Raw genomic sequence first — 24,474 nt, forward strand, 5'->3', positions numbered from 1 at the left:
ATGAGATACTCTACCTCAGGCGAGCAATAGCTCGAGACTTCCTTAGATATTGTGCACCAGCTGTTATTTACAAAAAAATACATAGTCCGCCACCCCTTGTTTTACCAGACGGCACTGTTCTATCCTGCCGGTACAGCATACGACCAGCCAGCTGTATGTCGATAGTGCCATCATTCAGCCATGACTCTGTGAAGCACAAGATATTACAAGCCCTTGCATAATATGTGGGGAATTGTTGATTTGGCAAAAACAATTGCAATCGTGGGATCCTGGAGGGACTGCTTTCTGTTAAACATGCGTATCTTTTTCCCCCTCTCATTTCATCTCTATTTTGAGCTCACTGATTGTCCCTGGTTTCTTATCCAGGGTGGACGTGGTGCACTTGGCACTTTACAACCTGGGAGTCCAGAGTAAGAAGAAGTACTTTGAGCTGGAGGAGATCCTTAACTTTGTCAGCAACAACTGGGAGCATTTCCATTTGGGCAAGGTTAGAACCACCAAATGAATTCCTGTCTGAATTCTGAGTAGGAATCCGGATAGGAAGTTGATTAATGCCATCTCAAGTCAATTGCATCGGACTAACATTTTGATATTCCCCACAGCTCTCCAATACTCCTCCAACAGAAAGAGGCCAATATCTCCTTGATGCTTTGAACAACTACAAGAGCAAGTAAGACATCTCTCTCCGTTGTATTCAGATAATGCATTATAAAACTATTATTTATTTGGAAATCCCATCAACAGCATATACTGAATCTGCCAATGTAATTCTCATGTCCGGCTAACAATAATATAGTATGGCCCCCAACATTCAGTAAGTTGTTTACTTTTTGTTCTGGGTGATAAGAGTATTTGTTATAACAGACATGTTACTCGGCTGAAGGTTTATTTGTTGACATCACACCTCCTTTACCAGACCATGACCTTAACATCCCCTCTGTATTTCTCCAGGTTTCTCTGCGGGAAGGAGATCAAGAAGAGGAAATGCATCTTCCGCCTGAGGACACGCGTTCCACCGAACCCTCCCTCCAAACTCTTTCCCGAGAGGGCCCAAAACGAGGGATGGAGAGGACGAAAGAAAGGCCCAGACAGGAACAGGTATTTCACGGCGTTGTGATATGCTTGTTTTCATGGGAAACTGTGTATTTCAATGAGGCCTGTCTTGGCTCAGTCAGAAAGTGTTAATCAATGTTAATGATGCTATAAGGCTGTGCCGAATTGTCACCCAATATTCCTATTGTTTGGTCAGAAAGTGAAAGTTGTCTCTTTAGCTCTCTCCCGGCAGAGAAGAGGAGGAAGAAAAGGTCGAAATGGCTGCTGGAGGACGCCATTCCCAATGTAAGTTCTCGGATTGTCACAAGATCCTCCCTCATTCTCAAAACACCTCACATCAACGCTATTAGCGCGCACCCCGCTAACTAGCTAGCCATTTGACATCGGTTACACCAGCTATTAGGCTGACAGGCTTGAAGTCATAAACAGCGCTGTGCTTGTGAAGAGCTGCTGGCAAAACGCACGAAAGGGCTGTTTGAATGAATGCTTACGAGCCTGCTGCTGCCTACCATCGCTCAGTCAGACTGCTCTATCAAATCATAGACTTAATTATAACATAACACACAGAAATACGAGCCGTAGGTCAGTAATATGGTCGAATACGGAAACTATCATTTCGAAAGCAAAACATTTATTATTTCAGTGAAATATGGAATCGTTCTGTATTTAATCTAACGGGTGGAATCCCTAAGTCTAAATATTCTTGTTTCATTGCACAACCTTCAATGTTATGTCATAATTCTGGCAAATTAGTTCGAAATGAGCTAGGCTGCCTAAACTGTTGCATATACCCTGACTCTGCGTGCAAGAAAAGTGACACAATTTCACCTGGTTAATATTGCCTGCTAACCTGGATTTCTTTTAGCTAAATATGCAGGTTTAAAAATATAAACTTCTGTGTATTGATTTTAAGAAAGGCATTGGTGTTTATGGTTAGGTATAGTCGTCCAACGAATGTGCTTTTTTCGTGAATGCGCTTTTGTTAAATCATCCCCCAGCGCTGCATAGATTATATGCAACCAGGACACGCTAGATAAACTAGTAATATCATCAACCATGTGTAGTTATAACTAGTGATTATGATTGATTGATTGTTTTTTATAAGATACGTTTAATGCTAGCTAGCAACTTACCTTGGCTTACTGCATTCTCGTAACAGGCAGTCTCCTTGTGGAGTGCAACGAGAGGCAGGTGGTTATAGCTTTGGACAAGTTAACTGTAAGGTTGCAAGATTGGATCCCCCGAGCTGACAAGGTGAAAATCTGTCGTTCTGCCCCTGAACAAGGCAGTTAACCCACCGTTCCTAGGCTGTCATTGAAAATAAGAATGTGTTCTTAACTGACTTGCCTGGTTAAATAAAGGTATTATTATTTTTTTTATCTGCAAAATCGGCGCCCAAAAATACATATTTCCGATTGTTATGAAAACTTGAAATCGACCCTAATTAATCTGTCATTCCGATTAATCGGTCGACCTCAAGTTTCAACCACACTGAACGATCCAAACCTCTGGTTATTTCACTCATTCCTATCTCTGATGGTTATCAACGTGGCTGGAATCCCTCCCTTCTCCATTTGTCTGTGCTCTTCTTTTTTTCTTTCCCTCTGACCACTGTCCATCTTCTAAAAGTCTGTCTTCTCTCTGCCATGTCCCATGAAGAACTTATGTGTCATTGCCCTCATCACTGTCTCTCTCCAGTTCTACTCAAAAGGGGATTACAGTTGGCCTTTGAGGCATTTTACTGACAAATCCCCCCTGAACAGAGCAGTGCATGTCTGGTCCCCAGGCATATTCATCTCAAACAACAGACCTCTGACATTTCTCAGTAATTAAGCTAATACTGCCTCGCTGGAAGGAGGAAGGTGCTCTAATTTGAAAATGTAGACAAAGCATATAGTAGGGTTCTCCAACTGGCAGCCCGCAGGCCAAGTGATTTTTATTTGGCCCCCAAGTTTTCTGAGCAAAACACAACGTATTATTATTAATTGTTGGAAATATACAGGTTGGCTGACCACGTCACGAAAATCATGTGCACGCAGCGATGTGACCGGAAAGTGTGCGTTGTGATTCTGAACAGTCCGATGGCTAGCAACAAATAAAAGAAGATTTCATGTGGGGAAGCGTAGGTGGCTCGTTTCTGCTCGTTGTATCTTGTTATTGATGTTGTCTTGTTTTGACTGCGGTCATGTCTATGCTAATATGAAAAACATTCGCTAGCTAGCTAACCAACATCGTTAACTATGTATTTGAGAGACAACAAGTGCTCATTGTGCAAATGTATTTGTTTTCAATAAACATGTGGAGGCAAAATATGGTTGTCAACAGTCTAAGCTAACCCAGTCTGTTTTGCACACATCGGTTTTGTTGCTCTACAACCAACTCGTCTATAGAAGACTGTAAAAAGACCAGCAAATCAGCTCCAAATGTAAACAAGGTTTGAAATTAGGCTTTGACGGTATCCAGATTTTCATATCGTCATACTAACCTTTTCTCATCCTGGGATTAATGGTATTATCATCATAGCACACGGGGGATGCAAGAAAAGCCCATCGGGCCTCTATCACCAGAATGCTAACAAAATTAGACGCTATTAGCTAGATATAGTACGCTACTAGCAAAATCAGACGCTATTAGCTCAATGCTAAAAAAACAGATACTCTATTTACGGAAGTATTCAGACCCTTTGTTATGAGACTGGAAATTGAGCTCAGGTGCATCCTGTTTCCATTGATCATCCTTGAGATATTTCTACAACTTGATTGGAGTCCACCTGTGGTTAATTCAATTGATTGGACATGATTTGGAAAGGCACACTGTCAGGATTTGGCCAGGGTTGTTCCGGTTTTTGGTCACTAGATGCCCCCATTGTGCCTTTTGACCTTTTGTTTTCCCTTGATCCCCATTATTATTTGCACCTGTGCCTCGTTTCCCCTGATTGTATTTAAACCCTTTGTTTTCCTCAGTTCTTTGCTCTGTGTTTGTATGTTAGCACCCAGCCCTAGTACTCTGTGAACTCTTGTTGATCCCGGTGGACTCTCTTGTGGAATTCTGTTTTTTTGTTCTTGTTTGTTTTTGAGTATCTTTTGAGGCTTTTTGTGCTATACCTTCCACCTTGTGGATTTACCTTTTTGTCTTGGAGGATTACCTTTGTTCTTGTGGAATTCCTTTTGAGGTTGTGGAGTTACATGTTTTCCTGAAGAACTTCACTTTTTACTTCATTAAATACACCGTCTCAAGTACTGCTGTGTCTGCCTCATCTTCTGGGTTCTGCCGACTATTCGTGGCTCAGTTGGTTAAGTGACTGTTTCTCACTCCGGAGACCCGGGTTCGTAACCGGGTCCTGACACACACACCTGTCTATATAAGGTCCCACAGTTGACAGTGCAAAAACCAAGCCCCAAGGTCGAAGGAGTTGTCCGTAGAGCTCCAAGACAGGATTGTGTAAAGGCACAGAACTGGGGAAAGTTACCAAAAAATATCTGCAGCACTGAAGGTCTCCAAGAACACAGTGGCTTCCCTCATTCTTAAATGGAAGAAGTTTGGAGACACAAAGACTCTTCCTAGAGCTGGTCGCCTGGCCAAATTGAACAACCGGGAGATGAGGGCCTTGGTCCTTTTTATGGTAGAGTGGCCAGACAGAACCCACTCCTCAGTAAAAGGCCCGCTTGGAGGCACCGAAACAAGATTCTCTGGTCTGATGAAACCAAGATTGAACTCTTTGGCCTGAATGACAAGCGTCTGGAGGAAACCTGGCACCATCCCTACGGTGAAGCATGGTAGTGGCAGCATCATGCTGTGGGGATGTTTTTCAACGACAGGGACTGGCAGACAATTCAAGATCAAGGGAAAGATGAACGGTGCAAAGTACAGAGAGATCCTTGATGAAAACCTGTTACAGAGCACTCAGGACCTCAGACTGGAGTGAAGGTTCACCTTCCAATAGAACAATGACCCGGAGCACACAGCCAAAACAACACAGGAGTGGCTTTGGGACAAGTCTCTGAATGTCCTCGAGTGGCCCAGCCAGAGCCCGGACTTGAACCCAATCAAACATTTCTGGAGAGACCTGAAAATAGCTGTGCAGCCTTGCTCCCTATACAACCTTACACAGCTTGAGAGGATCTGCAGATAAGAAACTCCCCAAATACATGTGTGCCAAGCTTGTAGCGTCATACCCAAGAAGACTCAAGGATGTAATCGCTGCCAAAAGTGCTTCAACAAAGTACTGAGTCAAGGGTCTGAATACTTATGTAAACGTGATATTTCATAAATGTTTTCTTATCTGTTTTTGCTTTGTCATTATGGGGTATTTTGTGAAGATTGACGATTTAATCCATTTTATTATAAGGCTGTAATGTAACAAAATCTGGAAAAAGTGAAGGGGTCTGAATACTTTCCGAATGCACTGTAGGTTGGGAAGAGATTTTTCGATGTACCAATTCCATGGCAAATGGTTTATGAACTGATACACAAAACAACGCTTGATTCAAAACTGAGGTTTTTTTTCAATTTTAAATCATTATACAAATTAGTGCAACCAGTAGAATGTTATATATTGTTGAAGTCGGAAGTTTACATACACTTAGGTTAGAGTCATTAAAACTTGATTTTCAACCACTCCACAAATGTCTTGTTAACTTCTTACTTAGTGATCCCTTCCCGCTCGAATCCCGGTAACGGGATTGATTTGACAACATCCAGTGAAATTGCAGCGCACCAAATTCAAAAACAGAAATACTCGTAATAAAAACTCTCAAAACATCCATGTGTAATACATCAAAATAAAGCTTAACTTCTTGTTAATCCAGCCACAGTGTCAGATTTCAAAAAGGCTTTATGGCGAAAGTAGACCATGTGATTATCTGAGGACAGCGCCCCGCATACCAACACATGAAAATCATATTTCAACCAGGCAGGTGGTACACAAAAGTCAGAAATAACGCTATAATTCATGCCTTACCTTTGAAGATCATCTTCTGTTGGCACTCCAAAATGTCCCATAAACATCACAAATGGTCCTTTTGTTCGATAAAGTCCTTCTTTATATCCCCAAAATGTCCATGTATTTGGATCGTTTGATTCAGAAAATACACCGGTTCCAACTCGCCCAACATGACTACAAAGTATCTAATAAATGACCTGTAATCTTGGTCCAAACATTTCAAACAACTTTCCTAATCCAACCTTAGATATCCTAAAACGTAAATAATCGATACAATTTAAGACTGGATAAACTGTGTGCAATACCGGACGAAAACAAACGTTGACATCTAATGAAAGCCATAGGAAATGCAAGCAGGTTCCTAATAAAAGGGCTTACCATAGAAAAAGAATGGAAAACAGATTGACCTAAAGAAAAATGTCCCTGGATGGATTGTGCTCACAGACACTATCCAAATCTACTAATAATATGCATATCCTAGCTTTGGGCCTGAGTAGCAGGCAGTTTACTTTGGGCACGCTTTTCATCCGGACGTGAAAATACTGCCCCCTATCCCTAAGAAGTTTTAACAAACTATAGTTTTGGCAAGTCGGTTAGGACATCTACTTTGTGCATAATCTGTTGTTTAACAATTGTGCAATTTATAATTTACTGTATCACATTTCCAGTGGGTCAGAAGATTACATGTACTAAGTTGACTGTGACTTTAAACAGCTTGGAAAATTCAGGAAAGTGATGTCATAGGCTAACTGACATCATTGAGTAAATTGGAGTTGTACCTGTGGAATTATTTCAAGACCTACCTTCAAACTCAGTGCCTCTTTTTGACATCATGGGAAAATCAAAATAAATCAGCCAAGACATCAGAAACAAAATTGTAGACCTCCACAAGTCTGGTTCATCCTTGTCAGCAATTTCCAAAAGTGCAAATCAATCCCAGAACAACAGCAAAGGACCTTGTGAAGATGCTGGAGGAAACCGGAACAAAAGTATCTATATCCACAGTACAACGAGTCCTATATCGACATAACCTGAAAGGCCTCTTAGCAAGGAAGAAGCCACTGCTCCAAAACCGTCATAAAAAAGACAGACTACAGTTTGCAACTGCACATGGGGTCAAAGATCTTACTTTTTGGTGAAATGTCCTCTGGTCTGATGAGACAAAAATAGAACTGTTTGGCCATAATGTCCTTCGTTATGTTTGGAGGAAAAGGGGGAGGCTTGCAAGCCGAAGAACACCATCCCAACATTGATGCATGGGGGTGTCAGCATCATGTTGGGGGGGTGCTTTGCTGCAGGAGGGACTGGTGCACTTCACAAAATAGATGGGATCATGAGGGAGAGAAATGATGTGGATATATTGAAGGGTCTTCCAAATGGACAATTTCCAATGTTGTGGCAAAATGGCTTAAGGACAACAAAGTCAAGGTATTGGAGTGGCCATCACAAAGCCCTCACCTCAATCCCATAGAACATTTGTGGGCAGAACTGAAAAAGAGTGACGCGAGCAAGGAGGCCTACATACCTGACTCAGTTACACCAGCTCTGTCAGGAGGAATGGGCCAAAATTCACCCAACTTATTGTGAGAAGGTTGTGGAAGGCTACCCAAAACGTTCAACAATTTGAAGGCAATGCTACCAAATACTAATTGAGTGTATGTAAACTTCTGACCCACTGGGAATGTGATGAAATAAATAAAAGCTGAAATGAATTATTCTTTCTACTATTATTCTGACATTTCACATTCTTAAAATAAAGTGGTGAACCTAACTGACCTAAAACAGGGAATTTTTACTGGGATTGAATGTCAGGAATTGTGAAAAACTGAGTTTAAATGTATTTGGCTAAGGTGTATGTAAACTTCCGTCTTCAACTGTATATGGGGAAACAACCATCCCTGCTCTGCAGATTTTTGCTGTGAATAGAGAATTAATAGATAATTTATCTTGGTACTGGCCATATTTAGATGGTTTTTGGTCGAAGGTTCAGGAATAGCTGAAGAATTGCAACATTTACCTGAATCTGTCTCTGCAAATAGCACTGCTGGGTGATTTAAAAAATTCATAGTCAATCGATCAATGATGTGATAATACTCTTAGGAAAATGTTGTATCTTTAATTTACAATCTGTAAAAACTATGAGAATATAAAGGTTCAGAATGTTTGTGAAACATCACAGCACAGTTGAAAAATAGATGGTCTCAGAGATGAGTTCCCACATATGCTGAGCACGTGTTGGCTGCTTTTCCTTCACTCTGCGGTCCAACGCATCCCAAACCATCTCAATTGGGTTGAGGTCAGGTGACTGGAGGCCATGTCATCTGATACAGTGCTCCATCACTCTCATTCTCGGTCAAATAGCCCTTATACAAAATAGAGGAAAACCCTTGAATGAGTAGGTGTGTTCAAACTTTTGACTGGTACTGTACAAAAAATATATATGGGAGATTGAAAATTACGCAGACAATTACACTGATGGAAGCCACAATCTATCTGCAATATTAAAGCTGATCTACCCCGAAATACATTTAGTTAATAAAATGTTTTATTGATATCAAATATGATATCTGTTAGGGTTTCTTGCGGTCAATTTGTTGTAAAATAATATTATTAGTAACTATGTTTCGGCCCCCTGATCATCTTCTTATGAAAGAAGAAAATTGCCCCAGGCTGAATCTAGTTGATCTCTGGCATGTAGCATTTAAACAGTAGTGATGAAGACAATGATGATCACTGTCTGTTTATGACACTGGCTGAGTACTATAATACCGTGTGTGTGTGTGTGTGTGATTTGTTATGTAGAATGACCTGACCTCAGCCTGGAGCACCAACCATCATATGGCCAACATCTTTGACTTCACATTGGACGAGTTACAAAGCCTCAAAAGGTAAATGGTTTGGATACTAAGGGCCAGTTTCCCTGACAGATTAAGATTCAGCTTGGATGAAGTAGCATGTTCAATGGAGTTTATCAATTTAAAGTTCTTTTAAATCTAGGACTGTGTCTTGAAAACCAGCTCTAAGTGTCATTTTGAACACTTTTGTCTAGATGCTCATTTCCAATGAACTCTGTACTACTGCAAACATTTGACATTGACTGTGATTGAATGCAATCATTTAAGGCCCTAGCTATCTACTTAATTTACATGAATTTCCCTTTGAAAGACAACCTCTGGCAGTGTTGTTTTGTCATCCCTCTGATGATATTCATCAATGTGTCGAACGAAGAGATTTAATTATGCTTTCCTGTAAAGGTTATCTCCCGAACAGTGCATAATAATAAAAGAAAGGCAAACACTTTGGGGACTGTTGAGAATCAACCAAGCTTTCTTAGAGGAAAATCAAGAGATGGGGAATAGCTGGTGCAACGCCAAAAAGTGGACTAACACTGTCGGAATGTGAGGAGTGGAATAGGCTTGGTCATTTACATTTACATTTAAGTCATTTAGCAGACGCTCTTATCCAGAGCGACTTATAACTCTATAGCACCTGAACTGAGCTGGAGGATGAGAACAGCTAAAATAGTCTGTGGGAGCTTTGAAGCATTACATGAACTTTCTTCCATTAGCTAGATATAGTACTTTCTCACGCATACACACGCCTTTAGCATGCAGGCTCTTTTATTATATGGGCGCAGAACAGTGACTTGCAAATTCAAGTCGCAGGGTGAGGGACCATGGTAATAATGTACATTTTCCTTTGAGGTTAGGATTAGAAACTACAAAATAGGACTATTCTATCTGGTCCAGGGGCCACAAAATCCTCTGATTAGCACTTATTTCCAGCGTCTGAACGGAGCTGACGCTGTTTACTCCTCAGCACTAGCTCGGGACGGACCTTCAGTCTTGACCTGGACTCCACAGACGCTGCCAGCACCTCTGGGTCCGCCACCACCAGTGTCTCCTACGACTTCAGGTACAGTACGAGAGTCACCAAGACTTTTATTGTTAGAAAAGGCAACTCCCTCACGCACGGTTACCTCTGCAAATTGTTCATTGTGTTGGCATTAGGAGGAGGTCCTGTCTTCTTTATTTTGCTCCACTGTGTGGAATGTGTTGCAAACCGATCGATAAGACCCCCCCCGACTGGAACCGCTGCAGCCCGGGCTGTCAGATGAGATTTTGTCTCCCACGCTTTCTAAGCTCTTGGACATTGTCCTATGTGAGGAGTTGAGGAGAGCCAAAACATGTTTGACAGCACACAAAAATAAGTATGATGTGAGGTCCTGGATTATTTAATGTGGTTGGCTCCTCTACATCTTCCAATATTAGCTTGAATATTTCCTTAAACTTGGTTGGAACCTAGCAATGGAACTGACTATACATTCACTCTATCCACATTCACAACCCCCCGATGACAGAATTATTTGAACACTGTGAAACACCACCCCTCCCGTTATCTGCGAACACCCCTGGGCTCCCTAACTGACTGGCTTAATTTGGCGACACTCTCGGTGCTGGCTCCTCGCACGAGGGAGGGGCTCTGAAGTCTGACATACAGAGTGTATTGACACTCTATGCTAGGTTTCAAAAAATATATATTAATAATCATTCGTCTTTGCCTTTTACTGTGTTTTGTTTCATGACTGAAAATCCTACTGTTTGGCATCCCGGTGGAGCTGCTGACATCTCCTGTGGCTCTATTTCCAGCTGGCACTAAGGAGGCACATGTTAGTTTGCAATTGCGTCATGTATAAACTGGCATTTTACGGCCCTAATGCAAGGTTTGGTAATTTACCTGTCTATCGTCATCTCGCTTGCCCTGAGGTGGGAGGGGTGGCAATATTTAATTTCATGCGGAGCTAATGGGGAGTTCAGACCCACAAAAAGCAGGTCTTAATGATAACGCTGTTTATAATGCCATGGAGTTTGAGAGCGGAAACACAGCCATGCATGACACACAGTGCCTTTGGAAGGAGAAATGTGCCTTTTATGCCAATTCATCTGGTTTAGAAACATAAGTTCGTTTAATTTGATTCAAAACCAAGCATAGCCTACCCTCCCCTTAATCAAGGCTGGTTTAGCAGCATCAGAAAGGTGCGCATTTGTATTCTGGCTTATAGCCAAAAGAAGCCTATGGTTCAACAGCAATGCATTTTGCCTTTTTTATCCTGGTCTTGCAAAGTAGCATTTCCATAAAAGTAGCCATCCCCATTTCCAAAGAGCGCCTCATGTTTTTACGAAAGACTCCCTTATCCAAACTTATTGAAGGATTCAGTCCTATAATGCAGTATCAACAGTAGGCCAAGGCTGTATTTTGCTCATTGACAACATGCTTCACATACAATACAATTTACGGAGCCTATTATTTTGTTATTTTTGGAGAAGTGCGTTACGTAAAGACATGTAGGCTAGGCTCGTTGAAGCCAATTACAACTCCAAACATACTGTTGCTATTACTCATTACCGTAGCCTATGCTATTTAATAAACGGTAGTATCAATCCACAATGGACCTGGACGAGAATTGAAGTTGATGACAATAACCTACAGAACATGAGACAAACGCAGGCAGTATTAAGCCTATGGACCGCGTTGATTGGCCAGTGAGGGGCCAAGCCCTCGTCACAACTACTGTTTATTCATCAAAATCCAGCCCTTTCGGGCCACCGCCAGCTATTGCATTCATAATTACGGCTGTGAAAATAGCTAACATATTTCTGAAACACCCCCAGGACCTACAGTTGAAGTCAGAAGTTTACATACACTTAGGTTGGAGCCATTAAAACTTGTTTTTCAACCACTCCACACATTTCTTGTTAACAAACTATAGTTTAACCTAAGTCGGTTAGGACATCTACTTTGTGCATGACACAATTTAATTTTTCCAACAATTGTTTACAGACAGATTATTTCACTTCTAATTCATAGTTTCACAATTCCAGACGTTTACATACACTAAGTTGACTTTGCCTTTAAACAGCTTGGAAAATTCCAGAAAATGGTGGCATGGCTTTAGAAGCTTCTGATAGGCTAATTGACTAATAGGCTAATCATTTGAGTAAATTGTAGGTGTACCTGTGGATGTATTTCAAGGCCTACCCTCAAACTTAGTGTTTTTTGCTTGACATCATGGAAAAATCCAAAGAAATCAGCCAAGCACTCAGAGAATAAATTGTAGACCTCCACAAGTCTGATTCATCCTTGGGAGAAATTTCCAAACGCCTGAGATACCACGTTCATCTGTACAAACAATAGTACGCAAGTATAAACACCATGGGACCACGCAGCCGTCATACCGCTCAGGAAGGAGAATGCGCTCTGTCTCCTAGAGGTGAACGTACTTTGGTGGGAAAAGAACAAATCAATCTCAGAACAACAGCAAAGGACTTTGTGAAAATGCTGGAGGAAACAGGTACAAAAGTATCTATATCCACAGTAAAACGAGTCCCAAATCGACATAACCTGAAACACCGCTCAGCAAGGAAGAAGCCACTACTCCAAACCCGCCATTAAAAACAAGCCAGGCTACGGTTTGCAACTCCACATGGGGACAAAGATCGTACTTTTTGGAGAAATGTCCTCTGGTCTGATGAAACAAAAATAGAACTGTTTGGCCGTAATGAACATCGTTATGTTTGGAGGGAAAAGGGGGAGGCTTGTAAGCCGAAAAACACCATCCCAACCATGAAGCACGGGGGTGGCAGCATCATGTTGTGGGGGTGCTTTGCTGCAGGAAGGTGGTGCACTTCACATCATGAGGCAGGAAAATGATGTAGATATATTGAAGCGACATCTCAAGACATAAGTCAGGAAGTTAAAGCTTGGTTGCAAATGGGTCTTCCAAATAGACAATGACCCCAAGCATACTTCTAAATTTGTGGCAAAATGGCTTAAGGACAACAAAGTCAAGGTATTGGAGTGGCCATCACAAAGCCCCGACCTCAATCCCATAGAAAATGTGTGGGCAGAACTGAAAAAGTGTGTGCGAGCAAGGAGGCCTACAAACCTGACTCAGTTACACCAGCTCTGTCAGGAGGAATGGGCCAAAATTCACCCAACCTATTGTGGGAAGCTTGTGGAAGGCTAACCGAAATGTTTGACCCAAGTTCAACAATTTAAAGGCAATGCTACCAAATACTAATTGAGTGTATGTTAACTTCTGACCCACTGGGAATGTGATGAAATAAATAAAAGCTGAAATAAATCCATCTCTCTACTATTATTCTGACATTTTACTTTCTTAAAATAAAGTGGTGATCATAACTGACCTGAAACTAGGAATTTTTACTAAGATTAAATGTCAGGAATAGTGAAATACTGAGTTTAAATGTATTTGGCTAAGGTGTATGTAAACTTCAGACTTCAACTGTATAACGCTATTTCCAGTGCTTGGATTTATCATTGCTTTAGGTTTGTTCAAATAGAGCCCTGAGAGAGAGGACTGATTGTGATGATGATGTTTACACTGATGTTACTCTGCCCTATCCGTTTCCCCTCTGGTACTCTGCCTACACATATATACATACATGCATGTTTGATATGTTCAGAGTGTGAAGAATTGGGGAAACTACCAGATACGGGGTGCCACACAGGACATTTTCAAAGGGATTTACTGCTTTTTAAAGGCAGTTGCTCTTTAAGTGTGGCATTGAGGAGGGATTGTAAAAGCAGCACAGTTATTGGGCATGAATATGAGACAGAGAAAAATCATGTAGCGGACCACAGCTACACCTGGAGGCTGGTCCAAGTCATGTTAATAATCACAGTCTTCTTTTGGATTGGGTTGGTGGATTGCATCCAACTTAAAGGTGCATACACCACCACCTATTGTTCTAAAGTGTGAGGCCAGTCACGGCCTACCTACATTACATTCTCTTCATTATTCCTGTTCCTAAAAGGAAAATCTCGTACCACCAACTAGCCCTAGACCTATATACCACTATTTAATAAACATTTAAATCACCACCCCATTAACTCTTCTGCAGTAAAATCTTGCACACCCAGGTACTTCTCTGCAGCTGCCAGTTTCCCACGACCCCATTCCCACTACTTTGACCCTATCTGCTCCTGCACCACGCCAAGGGTCTGGGATGACGGGACATCGCTCTTCAACACACCCTGTAACTCTTTTGAAGTCAAATCTCATATCCCTAAATACTTCTCTGCAGCTGCCACCACAACATTTATTCTCTGTGATTTACGTTCCATTTCTGCAGTACATTTGATAACCATTGCTAAGAAGCCAACCTTGCTGAAGCAAAACTCACTTGTTGGCCTATCCGTCTGTGCTGGCACAAATCTACTACCCACTGGGATCTAGGGCTGGGCGGTATACCATATTTTACTATATACCAGTATTGATGCACGGACCGGTTTAGGTTTTTACTTTACCTTCTATAACAGTATTTGAATGTTTGGTTTGTTAAATGTGATACGCTGTGTGTAACATCCATTTTTATAGTTTACTATGCTACTTGAGTCTCTCTCTCATGCAGCTTTCCACACACACCTAGTTCCACCCCTGTCACTAAAGGAGCTAATTTGTTGTTGTTATAGATAATGTGTGGGCAGAACTGAAAAGGCGTGTGCGAGCAAGGAGGCCTACAGACCTGACTCAGTTACACCAGCTTTGTCAGGAGGAATGGGAAAACATTCACCCAACTTATTGTGGGAAGCTTGTGGAAGGCTATCTGAAACGCTTGACCGAAGTTAAATAATTTAAAGGCAATGCTACCAAATTCTAATTTAGTGTATAGAAACTTCTTACCTACTGGGAATGTGATGAAAAAAATAAAAGCTGAAATAAATAATTTTCTACTATTATTCTGACATTTAACATATTAAAATAAAGTGGTGATCCTAACTGACCTAAAACGGAATTATTACTAGGATTAAATGTCAGGAATTGTGAAAAACTAAGTTTAAATGTATTTGGCTAAGGTGTATGTAAACTTCTGACTTCAACTGTATGTGTTGCCACCAGAGGGTCACACACTACTCATAAAGCAAATGTAGAACTTTTATTAATCAAAAATGTGAAAAATACAATGATATGATATTTTGATACGCTCCTCCACTTTCATCGCTGCCTCAGCATACGAAACTCTCTGCACTACTCTGACTCTGGCCACTTGCCTCTCCTGCACCGGACACTTCCGATCCCCAGAATCATGAACACCCCTACATTTGACACACACAACTTTATCCACCGAAACTACACAATCGTCTATCCCTTTCCCTCCTGCACACTTCCCACATCTTGGAATCTCCCTCATACAAACTGCTGCAACATGACCATAAACATTGCACCTGAAACAGCACAGTAGATTCTGCACAATAGCTCTAACAGGATAACTGATATATCCTAATATGACTTTGTCAGGTAAAGACGGACTCAAAAGGACCTACAATGACTCATCTGTTTCACCATGCTTCCTACCGGGTCTGCGTCACACCAAACAGCGGGTGTCACAAAAACCAGGAATTTCTACTTCAATTGCTCCACCTCCACACTTAATACTACCCAAAAATGACCCCTTTCAATGTTGCCCTGTTCCTAACAGCAAGGCAAGAAACATATCTTGACCCATGTTGTGTAACGCAATCGCAGTAGGTGTGCAATGTCCAGTTGTACAAAAGTGTTTGTTGACTCCACAAAGGTATGACTGGTGGCACAGCAAAGCACAAAAAGCAGTAAATTCAGGAAACAGTCGTTACTTTTGTTTCAATAAGTTGCTGATATCAGGGTCATTACGTTCATTAGGCATCAAATGGAATAAAACAAGACTGAAAGAGGGAGGGACTTGTCCAATAAGACAAGGTTTCCCAAACTCGGTCCTGGGCAGGGTTAAGGGTTAAGTTTAGTGCCAGGTAAGTGTTAGTAGCTAGCGAGTTGAAATGTTACTGATAGTCTAGAGCAGGGTTTCCCAACTCTCCTCAGGCCCGCACCGATGTTTCGGAGTTTTCGTTTTAACCCTAAACTGGCACTCCTGATTTCAATTAGTTAACTAATCATCAATTGAATCAGGTGTGCCAGTGTAGGGTTAAAACAAAAATGCGAAACGTCTGGGGGGACCGAGGAGAGGGTTGGGCAAACCCTGCTGTAGAGCATCTACAGATGGATTATCCAAATGTTTTTTGCTGCATGCCCTAATGAACCCGTTATTCTAACTTGTTGCAGGAAGAATGTTGGCAGTCGTAAGAGGAAGCTGCCCACCTCTAACTATACGGTGCTGGCCACTAAGAAGGAGGTGGTGGAGAGCGAGCTGAGCCCCATGGAGCTGAGCCTACCAGGAGAGGAGGCTGCCTCCGCGATGCTGGACAACGCGATCGACAGCCACACCTTTGACAGCATCAGCGAGGACGACTCCTCCCTCTCCCACCTCAAGTCGTCCATCACCAACTACTTTGGGGCGGCGGGGCGGCTCACCTGTGGAGAGAAGTACCAGGTGCTGGCCCGCCGTGTCACTCCAGAGGGGAAGGTGCAGTATCTGGTTGAATGGGAGGGCACCACTCCCTACTGACCGAGCCGGCCAGACTGGCTGGCTGCTGCAGTCAGAAGGGGGAGTAATAGGCAAGATCGGCATAGCAAGGCCTACCTGGTTGTACTCGTTTATTTTTTTAATGTTACTTTCTCTTGCTCTACAGTGCTATCTTTATTTCAGTATATAATATTATTTTGGGTATATTGAACCAATTTGGTAGCGTCCTCTTGAGCATCTTGAATAGAAACAAAGCCTGAAAAACTGTGTTCCAGATGCTAGTTTGAATAGGTTTGTGATGGTAAAGATAGCGAAAGAGTTGGCTCAGAGTTCCAAGAAAGAACAATACCACTGATTCTAAAGGATGGAAGCAAAACTGTCGGAAGAGCACTACTAAAATACGGGCTCTGTGTCCCTAAATTCAACAATATTCTGCTCTATTAATAGTTTTTCACAGTATTAAAAAAAAAAAATCTTTCTGTTTAGAATTATTTCACAATAACAGCAATATGCCATATCTAAGCCACATTTACAGTGCATTCAGAAAGTATTCATGCCCCTTGACTTATTCCACATTTTGTTCTGTTACAGCCTGAATTCAAAATGGATTAAATGTATTGTTTCCACCCATCTATACACAATACCCCATCTACACACACTACCCCATTTTGCAAATGTAGGGAAAATGAAATACACAAATATCTAATTCACTTAAGTATTCACAGCCCTGAGTCAATACTTTGTAGATGTCATGCTGGTGAAAGAGGACCCAAACGCGACTTAACAGAAACAGAGTTTATTAATGCTCAAAACCGAATAACTGAAATCCTCTAGATAGTAGAGGGGAAAACAACTGGAGAAGCGGCCACAGACTGCAGGTCGCTTCGGGTAGGCGCAGGCCGTAGTCAACTGAGACACCTGCTCACACGCAGCGTCTGAAGAAGGCACAAAACACGACAGGACAGGGTGATACACAATCACGGCAAAAAACACGACAGGACAGGGCGAAACGCAATTACAGCATAGAATACAAAACAAGGAACCGACGGAACAGGAACGGATCACAAAGGAATAAATAGGGAGTCTAATCAGGGGAAAGGATCGGGAACAGGTGTGGAAAGACTAAATGATGATTAGGGGAATAGGAACAGCTGGGAGCAGGAACGGAACGACAGAGAGAAGAGAGAGCGAGAGAGTGAGAGAGGGAGGGGGAGAGAGAAGGATAGAACCAAACAAGACCAGCAGAGGGAAACGAATAGCATGGGGAGCACAGGGACAAGACATGACAATGAATGACAAACATGACAGTACCCCCCCACTCACCGAGCGCCTCCTGGCGCACTCGAGGAGGAATCCTGGCGGCAACGGAGGAAATCATCGATGAGCGAACGGTCCAGCACGTCCCGAGACGGAACCCAACTCCTCTCCTCAGGACCGTAACGAAAAACGATAAAAAGGAAACTAGGGTACTACTCTAAAAAAAAAAAATGAGAACTAGGGACAGACTGAGACACAGCAAGGGCAGGGACAAGAACAGGAGAGATGCGATGGCAGGGAACAGACTGAGACCCAGCAAGACCAGGAGCAGAAGCAGAAAAAAAATTACCAGACTTCTTCTGCGCGCAGTCTGAACACGCAGCCACGAAACGGCGCGTGTCACGCTCCTGAGTCGGCCACCAAAAGCGCTGGCGAATAGACGCAAGAGTGCCTCGAACACCGGGATGACCAGCTAACTTGGCAGAGTGAGCCCACTGAAGAACAGCCAGACGAGTGGAAACAGGAACGAAAGGAGGTTACTAGGACAAGCGCGCGGCGACGGTGTGCGTGAGTGCTTGCTTAACCTGTCTTTCAATTCCCCAGACTGTCAACCCGACAACACGCCCATAAGGAAGAATCCCCTCGAGATCAGTAGAAGCCACAGAAGAACTAAACAGACGGGATAAGGCATCAGGCTTGGTGTTCTTGCTACCCGGACGGTAAGAAATCACAAACTCGAAACGAGCGAAAAACAACGCCCAACGAGCTTGACGGGCATTAAGTCGTTTGGCAGAACGGATGTACTCAAGGTTCTTATGGTCTGTCCAAACGACAAAAGGAACGGTCGCCCCCTCCAACCACTGTCGCCATTCGCCTAGGGCTAAGCGGATGGCGAGCAGTTCACGGTTACCCACATCATAGTTGCGCTCAGATGGCGACAGGCGATGAGAAAAATAAGCGCAAGGATGAACCTTATCGTCAGACTGGAAGCGCTGGGATAGAATGGCTCCCACGCCTACCTCTGAAGCGTCAACCTCGACAATAAATTGTCTAGTGACGTCAGGAGTAACGAGGATAGGAGCGGACGTAAAACGTTCTTTTAGAAGATCAAAAGCTCCCTGGGCGGAACCGGACCACTTAAAACACGTCTTGACAGAAGTAAGAGCTGTGAGAGGGCAGCAACTTGACCGAAATTACGAATGAAACGCCGATAGAAATTAGCGAAACCTAAAAAGCGCTGCAACTCGACACGTGACCTTGGAACGGGCCAATCACTGACAGCTTGGACCTTAGCGGAATCCATCTGAATGCCTTCAGCGGAAATAACGGAACCGAGAAAAGTAACGGAGGAGACATGAAAAGAGCACTTCTCAGCCTTTACGTAGAGACAATTCTCTAAAAGGCGCTGTAGAACACGTCGAACGTGCTGAACATGAATCTCGAGTGACGGAGAAAAAATCAGGATATCGTCAAGATAGACAAAAACAAAAATGTTCAGCATGTCTCTCAGAACATCATTAACTAATGCCTGAAAAACAGCTGGCGCATTGGCGAGACCGAACGGCAGAACCCGGTACTCAAAATGCCCTAACGGAGTGTTAAACGCCGTTTTCCACTCGTCCCCCTCTCTGATGCGCACGAGATGGTAAGCGTTACGAAGGTCCAACTTAGTAAAGCACCTGGCTCCCTGCAGAATCTCGAAGGCTGATGACATAAGGGGAAGCGGATAACGATTCTTAACCGTTATGTCATTCAGCCCTCGATAATCCACGCAGGGGCGCAGAGTACCGTCCTTCTTCTTAACAAAAAAGAACCCCGCCCCGGCCGGAGAAGAAGAAGGCACTATGGTACCGGCGTCAAGAGACACAGACAAATAATCCTCGAGAGCCTTACGTTCGGGAGCCGACAGAGAGTATAGTCTACCTCGAGGAGGCGTGGTCCCTGGAAGGAGATCAATACTACAATCATACGACCGGTGAGGAGGAAGGGAGTTGGCTCGGGACCGACTGAAGACCGTGCGCAGATCATGATATTCCTCCGGCACTCCTGTCAAATCGCCAGGTTCCTCCTGAGAAGTAGGGAGAGAAGAAACGGGAGGGATGGCAGACATTAAACACTTCACATGACAAGAAACGTTCCAGGATAGGATAGAATTACTAGACCAATTAATAGAAGGATTATGACATACTAGCCAGGGATGACCCAAAACAACAGGTGTAAACGGTGAACGGAAAATCAAAAAGAAATAGTCTCACTGTGGTTACCAGATACTGTGAGAGTTAAAGGTAGTGTCTCAAATTTGATACTGGGAAGATGACTACCATCTAAGGCAAACATGGGCGTAGGCTTGTCTAATGGTCTGAAAGGAATGTTATGTTTCCGAACCCATGCTTCGTCCATGAAACAACCCTCAGCCCCAGAGTCAATCAAGGCACTGCATGTAGCACCGAACCGGTCCAGCGTAGATGGACCGACATAGTAGTACAAGATCTAGATGAAGGGACCTGAGTAGTAGCGCTCACCAGTAGCCCTCCGCTTACTGATGGGCTCTGGCCTCTTACTGGACATGAAATAACAAAATGTCCAGCAACTCCGCAATAGAGGCACAGGCGGTTGGTGATCCTCTGTTCCCTCTCCCATTCGAGATGCGAATCCTCCCAGCTGCATGGGCTCAGTCTCAAAGCCAGAGGAGGGAGATGGTTGCGATGCGGAGCAGGGAAACACCGTTGATGCGAGCTCTCTTCCACGAGCCCGGTGACGAAGATCTACCCGTCGTTCTATGCGGATGGCGAGAGCAATCAAAGAGTCCACATCTGAAGGAACCTCCCGGGAAAGAATCTCATCCTTAACCGCTGCGTGGAGTCCCTCCAGAAAACGAGCGAGCAGCGCCGGCTCGTTCCACTCACTAGAGGCAGCAAGAGTGCGAAACTCAATGGAATAATCCGTTATGGACCGTTCACCTTGGCATAAGGAAGCCAGGGCCCTAGAAGCCTCCTCACCAAAAACTGAACGGTCAAAAACCCGAATCATCTCCTCTTTAAAGTTCTGGAATCTGTTAGAGCAATCAGCCCTTGCCTCCCAGATAGCTGTGCCCCATTCTCGAGCCCGGCCAGTAAGGAGTGAAATGACGTAAGCAACCCGAGCTCTCTCTCTAGAGTATGTGTGGGGTTGGAGAGAGAACACAATCTCACACTGCGTGAGAAAGGAGCGGCACTCAGTGGGCTGCCCGGAGTAGCAAGGTGGGTTATTAACCCTGGGTTCTGGAGGCTCGGCAGGCCAGGGAGTAACAGGTGGCACGAGACGTAGACTCTGGAACTGTCCAGAGAGGTCGGAAACCTGAGCGGCCAGGTTCTCCACGGCATGGCGAGCAGCAGACAATTCCTGCTCGTGTCTGCCGAGCATGGCTCCTTGGATCTCGACGGCAGTGTAACGAGCGTCTGAAGTCGCTGGGTCCATTCTTTGGTCGGTTCCTTCTGTCATGCAGGTGAAGGAGGACCCAAACGCGACTTAACAGAAACAGAGTTTATTAATGCTCAAAACCGAATAACTGAAATCCTCTAGATAGTAGAGGGGAAAACAACTGGAGAAGCGGCCACAGACTGCAGGTCGCTTCGGGTAGGCGCAGGCCGTAGTCAACTGAGACACCTGCTCACACGCAGCGTCTGAAGAAGGCACAAAACACGACAGGACAGGGTGATACACAATCACGGCAAAAAACACGACAGGACAGGGCGAAACGCAATTACAGCATAGAATACAAAACAAGGAACCGACGGAACAGGAACGGATCACAAAGGAATAAATAGGGAGTCTAATCAGGGGAAAGGATCGGGAACAGGTGTGGAAAGACTAAATGATGATTAGGGGAATAGGAACAGCTGGGAGCAGGAACGGAACGACAGAGAGAAGAGAGAGCGAGAGAGTGAGAGAGGGAGGGGGAGAGAGAAGGATAGAACCAAACAAGACCAGCAGAGGGAAACGAATAGCATGGGGAGCACAGGGACAAGACATGACAATGAATGACAAACATGACAGTAGAAGCACCTTTGGCAGCGATTACAGCTGTGAGTCTTTCTGGTTAGGTCTAAGCGCTTTCCACACCTGAATTGTGCAACATTTGCCCATTTTATTATTTTCCAAATTCAAGCTCTGTAAAATTGGTTGTTGGATCATTGCTAGACAACCATTTTCAGGTCTTGCCATAGATTTAAATCAAAACTATATCTTGGCCGGTCAGGAACATTCGCTGTCTTGGTAAGCAACTCCAGTGGGCATCCCGAGAGGTGCAGTGGTCTAAGGCACTGGATCGCAGTGCTAGCTATGCCACTAGCGATTATCGGTTCGAGTCTAGGCTCTGTCGGAGCCAGCCCTGTCCGGGAGACCCATGGGGCGACGCACAATTGGCCCAGCGTCGTCCGGGTTAGGGGGAGGGTTTGGCAGGGATGTCACATCGCGCACTAGCGACTCCTATGGCAGGCTGGGCGCAGTGCAAAAAAAAAAGCTAATCCAGTGTATATTTGGCATTGTGTTTTAGGTTATTGTCCTGCTGAAAGGTAGATTTGTCTCATGATGTCTGGTGGAAAACGGACTGAATCAGGTTTTCCTCTAGGATTTTACCAATGTTTTAGCTAGATTCTGTTTCTTAGCCCCCCAGTCCTTAACAAAAAACATTGATTGGAGAAGATTTGGAAAGGCATACAAGTGTCTATATAGGGTCCTACAGTTGACAGTGCATGTCAGTGAAAAAACCAAGCCATCAGGTCGAAAGGAAGTGTCCATAGAGCTCATAGACAGGATTGTGTCGAGGCACAGATTTCGGGAAGGGTACACAAAACATTTCTGCAGCATTGAAGGTCTCTAAGAAAACAGTGGCCTCCATCATTCTTAAATGGAAAAAGTTTGGAACCACCGAGACTCATCCTAGAGCTGCCCGCTCATCCAAGCTGAGCAATCAGGGGAGAAGGGCCTTGGTCAGGAAGGTGACCAAGGACCCGGTTGTCACTCCGACAGAGCTCCAGAGCTCCTCTGTCGAGATAGGAGAACCTTCCAGAAGGACAACAATCTCTGCAGCACTCCACCAATCAGGCCTTTATGGCAGAGTGGTCAGACGGAAACCACTCCTCAGTAAAAGGCAAATGACAGCCCGCTTGGAGATTTCCAAAAGGCACCTAAAGATTCTCAGACCATGAGAAACAAGATTTTCTGGTCTGATGAAACCAAGATCGAACTCTTTGGCCTAAATGCCAAGCATCAAGTCTGGAGGAAACCTGGCACCAGCCCTACGTTGAAGCATTGTGGTGTCAGCATAATGCTGTGGGGATGCTTTGGGACAAGTCTCTGAATGTCCTTGAGTGGCCCAGACAGAGCCCGGACATGAACCTGATTAAACATCTCTGGAGAGACCTGAAAATAGCTGTGCAGCAAAGCTCACCATCCAACCTGACCGAGCTTGAGAGGATCTGCAGATAAGAATGGGAGAAACTCACCAAATACAGGTGTGCCAAGTTTGTAGCGTCATACCCAAGAAGACTCGAGGCTGTAATTGCTGCCAAACTTGCTTCAACAAAGTACTAAGTAAAAGGTCTGAATTCTATGATATTCTTGTCTTTAATTTTTTATAAATATGCAAAAAAAAAAAAGTTTTAATTTGTTTTTGCTTTGTTATGGGCTATTGTGTGTAGATTGTGGAAAATGTCATCCATTTTAGAATAAGGCTGTAATGTAAAAAAAAATTGTAAAGCATCAAGGGGTCTGAATGCACTGTATAATTTCATATTTTTTGGAGTGGTGGCAACGATTTAGCAGCGGCAGCTCGCCTCTGCTAAATGAATATAGGGGGAAACACTGGCAAACACTGCAAGCACCTCTTATATAGTGTATAGTCCTGGTTTTCCTTTGGCTCTGTTTATGCTGACATAGGTAGTTTGGCTAAGTAGATGCAAAACTTGTATTTTCCCGGAAATGCAATGCAGATGATGGAGAGCTTAACATAGTACTTTTAGACACTGTAAGATCTTTTTTTTGACATTTGAAATCTAGAAAGTTACAATGAGAATATTATGGGGTAGTCTTGGTTTATTTTCTTACAATATCCAAAGATTTCTTTACATATTCCTCCCATCCATAGTTATTTCTGTGTTGCCTCAAGACATATATATATATATATATATATGCTGTTGATTTATTTTTCACTAACAGTGAAACCTGGGTCGTGTTCCTTAGGGCGCTCAGTGGAAAAAAACAAATATTTGTGTTTAGGGCTTCATATGACAAGTCCAGGTCGTCCCTCCCTGTTTCATTTTGTTTCCTTCTTTTTCTGCCTAATGAACATGATACATAAAATAAATATTCGATTTCAATAAGTCAGTACATTATAAAAGATAAATGATGCTTTCCTATTAACAGTTCTACGTGCATAACCCCCTTTGCTTCATTGCACTATTGACATCTTAAACTATGCAAGTATTGTTTTTTTCAATTCCTTTTACTAAATAACCAAATATTATTTACAAATAGTTTTAATTGATGAATATGGAAATTTGTGATCAGAAGTCACATGCTATATGCGTTTATATTATTAATAAGAAAAGTTTGAAGCTAATTGTAATATTTTTCCCAAATGGCATTTTGCAACCATTTATGCTCTTATGTCTTTAAATTACAGTATGACTGTATTCACTCTAAAACAAACTGTTTACATGAGTAGATTCATATCTATCCTATGGAGTCTCCATTTAATATAATTTTTTGGATGATTCTTAAAGTGACATGTCAATGGTAAACTTTGTTCATTGTTTTACA

At 43.2% G+C, this 24,474-nt stretch overlaps 1 protein-coding gene across 3 annotated transcripts in view; it reads left to right on the plus strand.

Annotated features, from left to right (window-relative positions):
• LOC124036022 (PHD finger protein 19-like) overlaps positions 1-22,740 on the plus strand; it is a 42,489-nt gene extending 19,749 nt beyond the window's left edge. For all 3 annotated transcript variants that reach the window (XM_046350075.1, XM_046350074.1, XM_046350073.1), the window contains 9 exons: positions 367-487; positions 603-670; positions 952-1,098; positions 1,272-1,338; positions 8,798-8,883; positions 9,815-9,910; positions 16,116-17,158; positions 20,913-20,916; positions 21,712-22,740. In XM_046350075.1, the coding sequence (XP_046206031.1) occupies positions 367-487; positions 603-670; positions 952-1,098; positions 1,272-1,338; positions 8,798-8,883; positions 9,815-9,910; positions 16,116-16,458 (928 nt within the window). In that variant the 3' untranslated portion in view covers positions 16,459-17,158; positions 20,913-20,916; positions 21,712-22,740. The remainder of the gene's footprint in view (positions 1-366; positions 488-602; positions 671-951; positions 1,099-1,271; positions 1,339-8,797; positions 8,884-9,814; positions 9,911-16,115; positions 17,159-20,912; positions 20,917-21,711) is intronic.
• The last annotated feature ends 1,734 nt before the right edge of the window (positions 22,741-24,474 follow it).

This window comes from Oncorhynchus gorbuscha, linkage group LG05 (genome assembly GCF_021184085.1).
Source record: "Oncorhynchus gorbuscha isolate QuinsamMale2020 ecotype Even-year linkage group LG05, OgorEven_v1.0, whole genome shotgun sequence".
Lineage (NCBI taxonomy): Eukaryota > Metazoa > Chordata > Actinopteri > Salmoniformes > Salmonidae > Oncorhynchus > Oncorhynchus gorbuscha.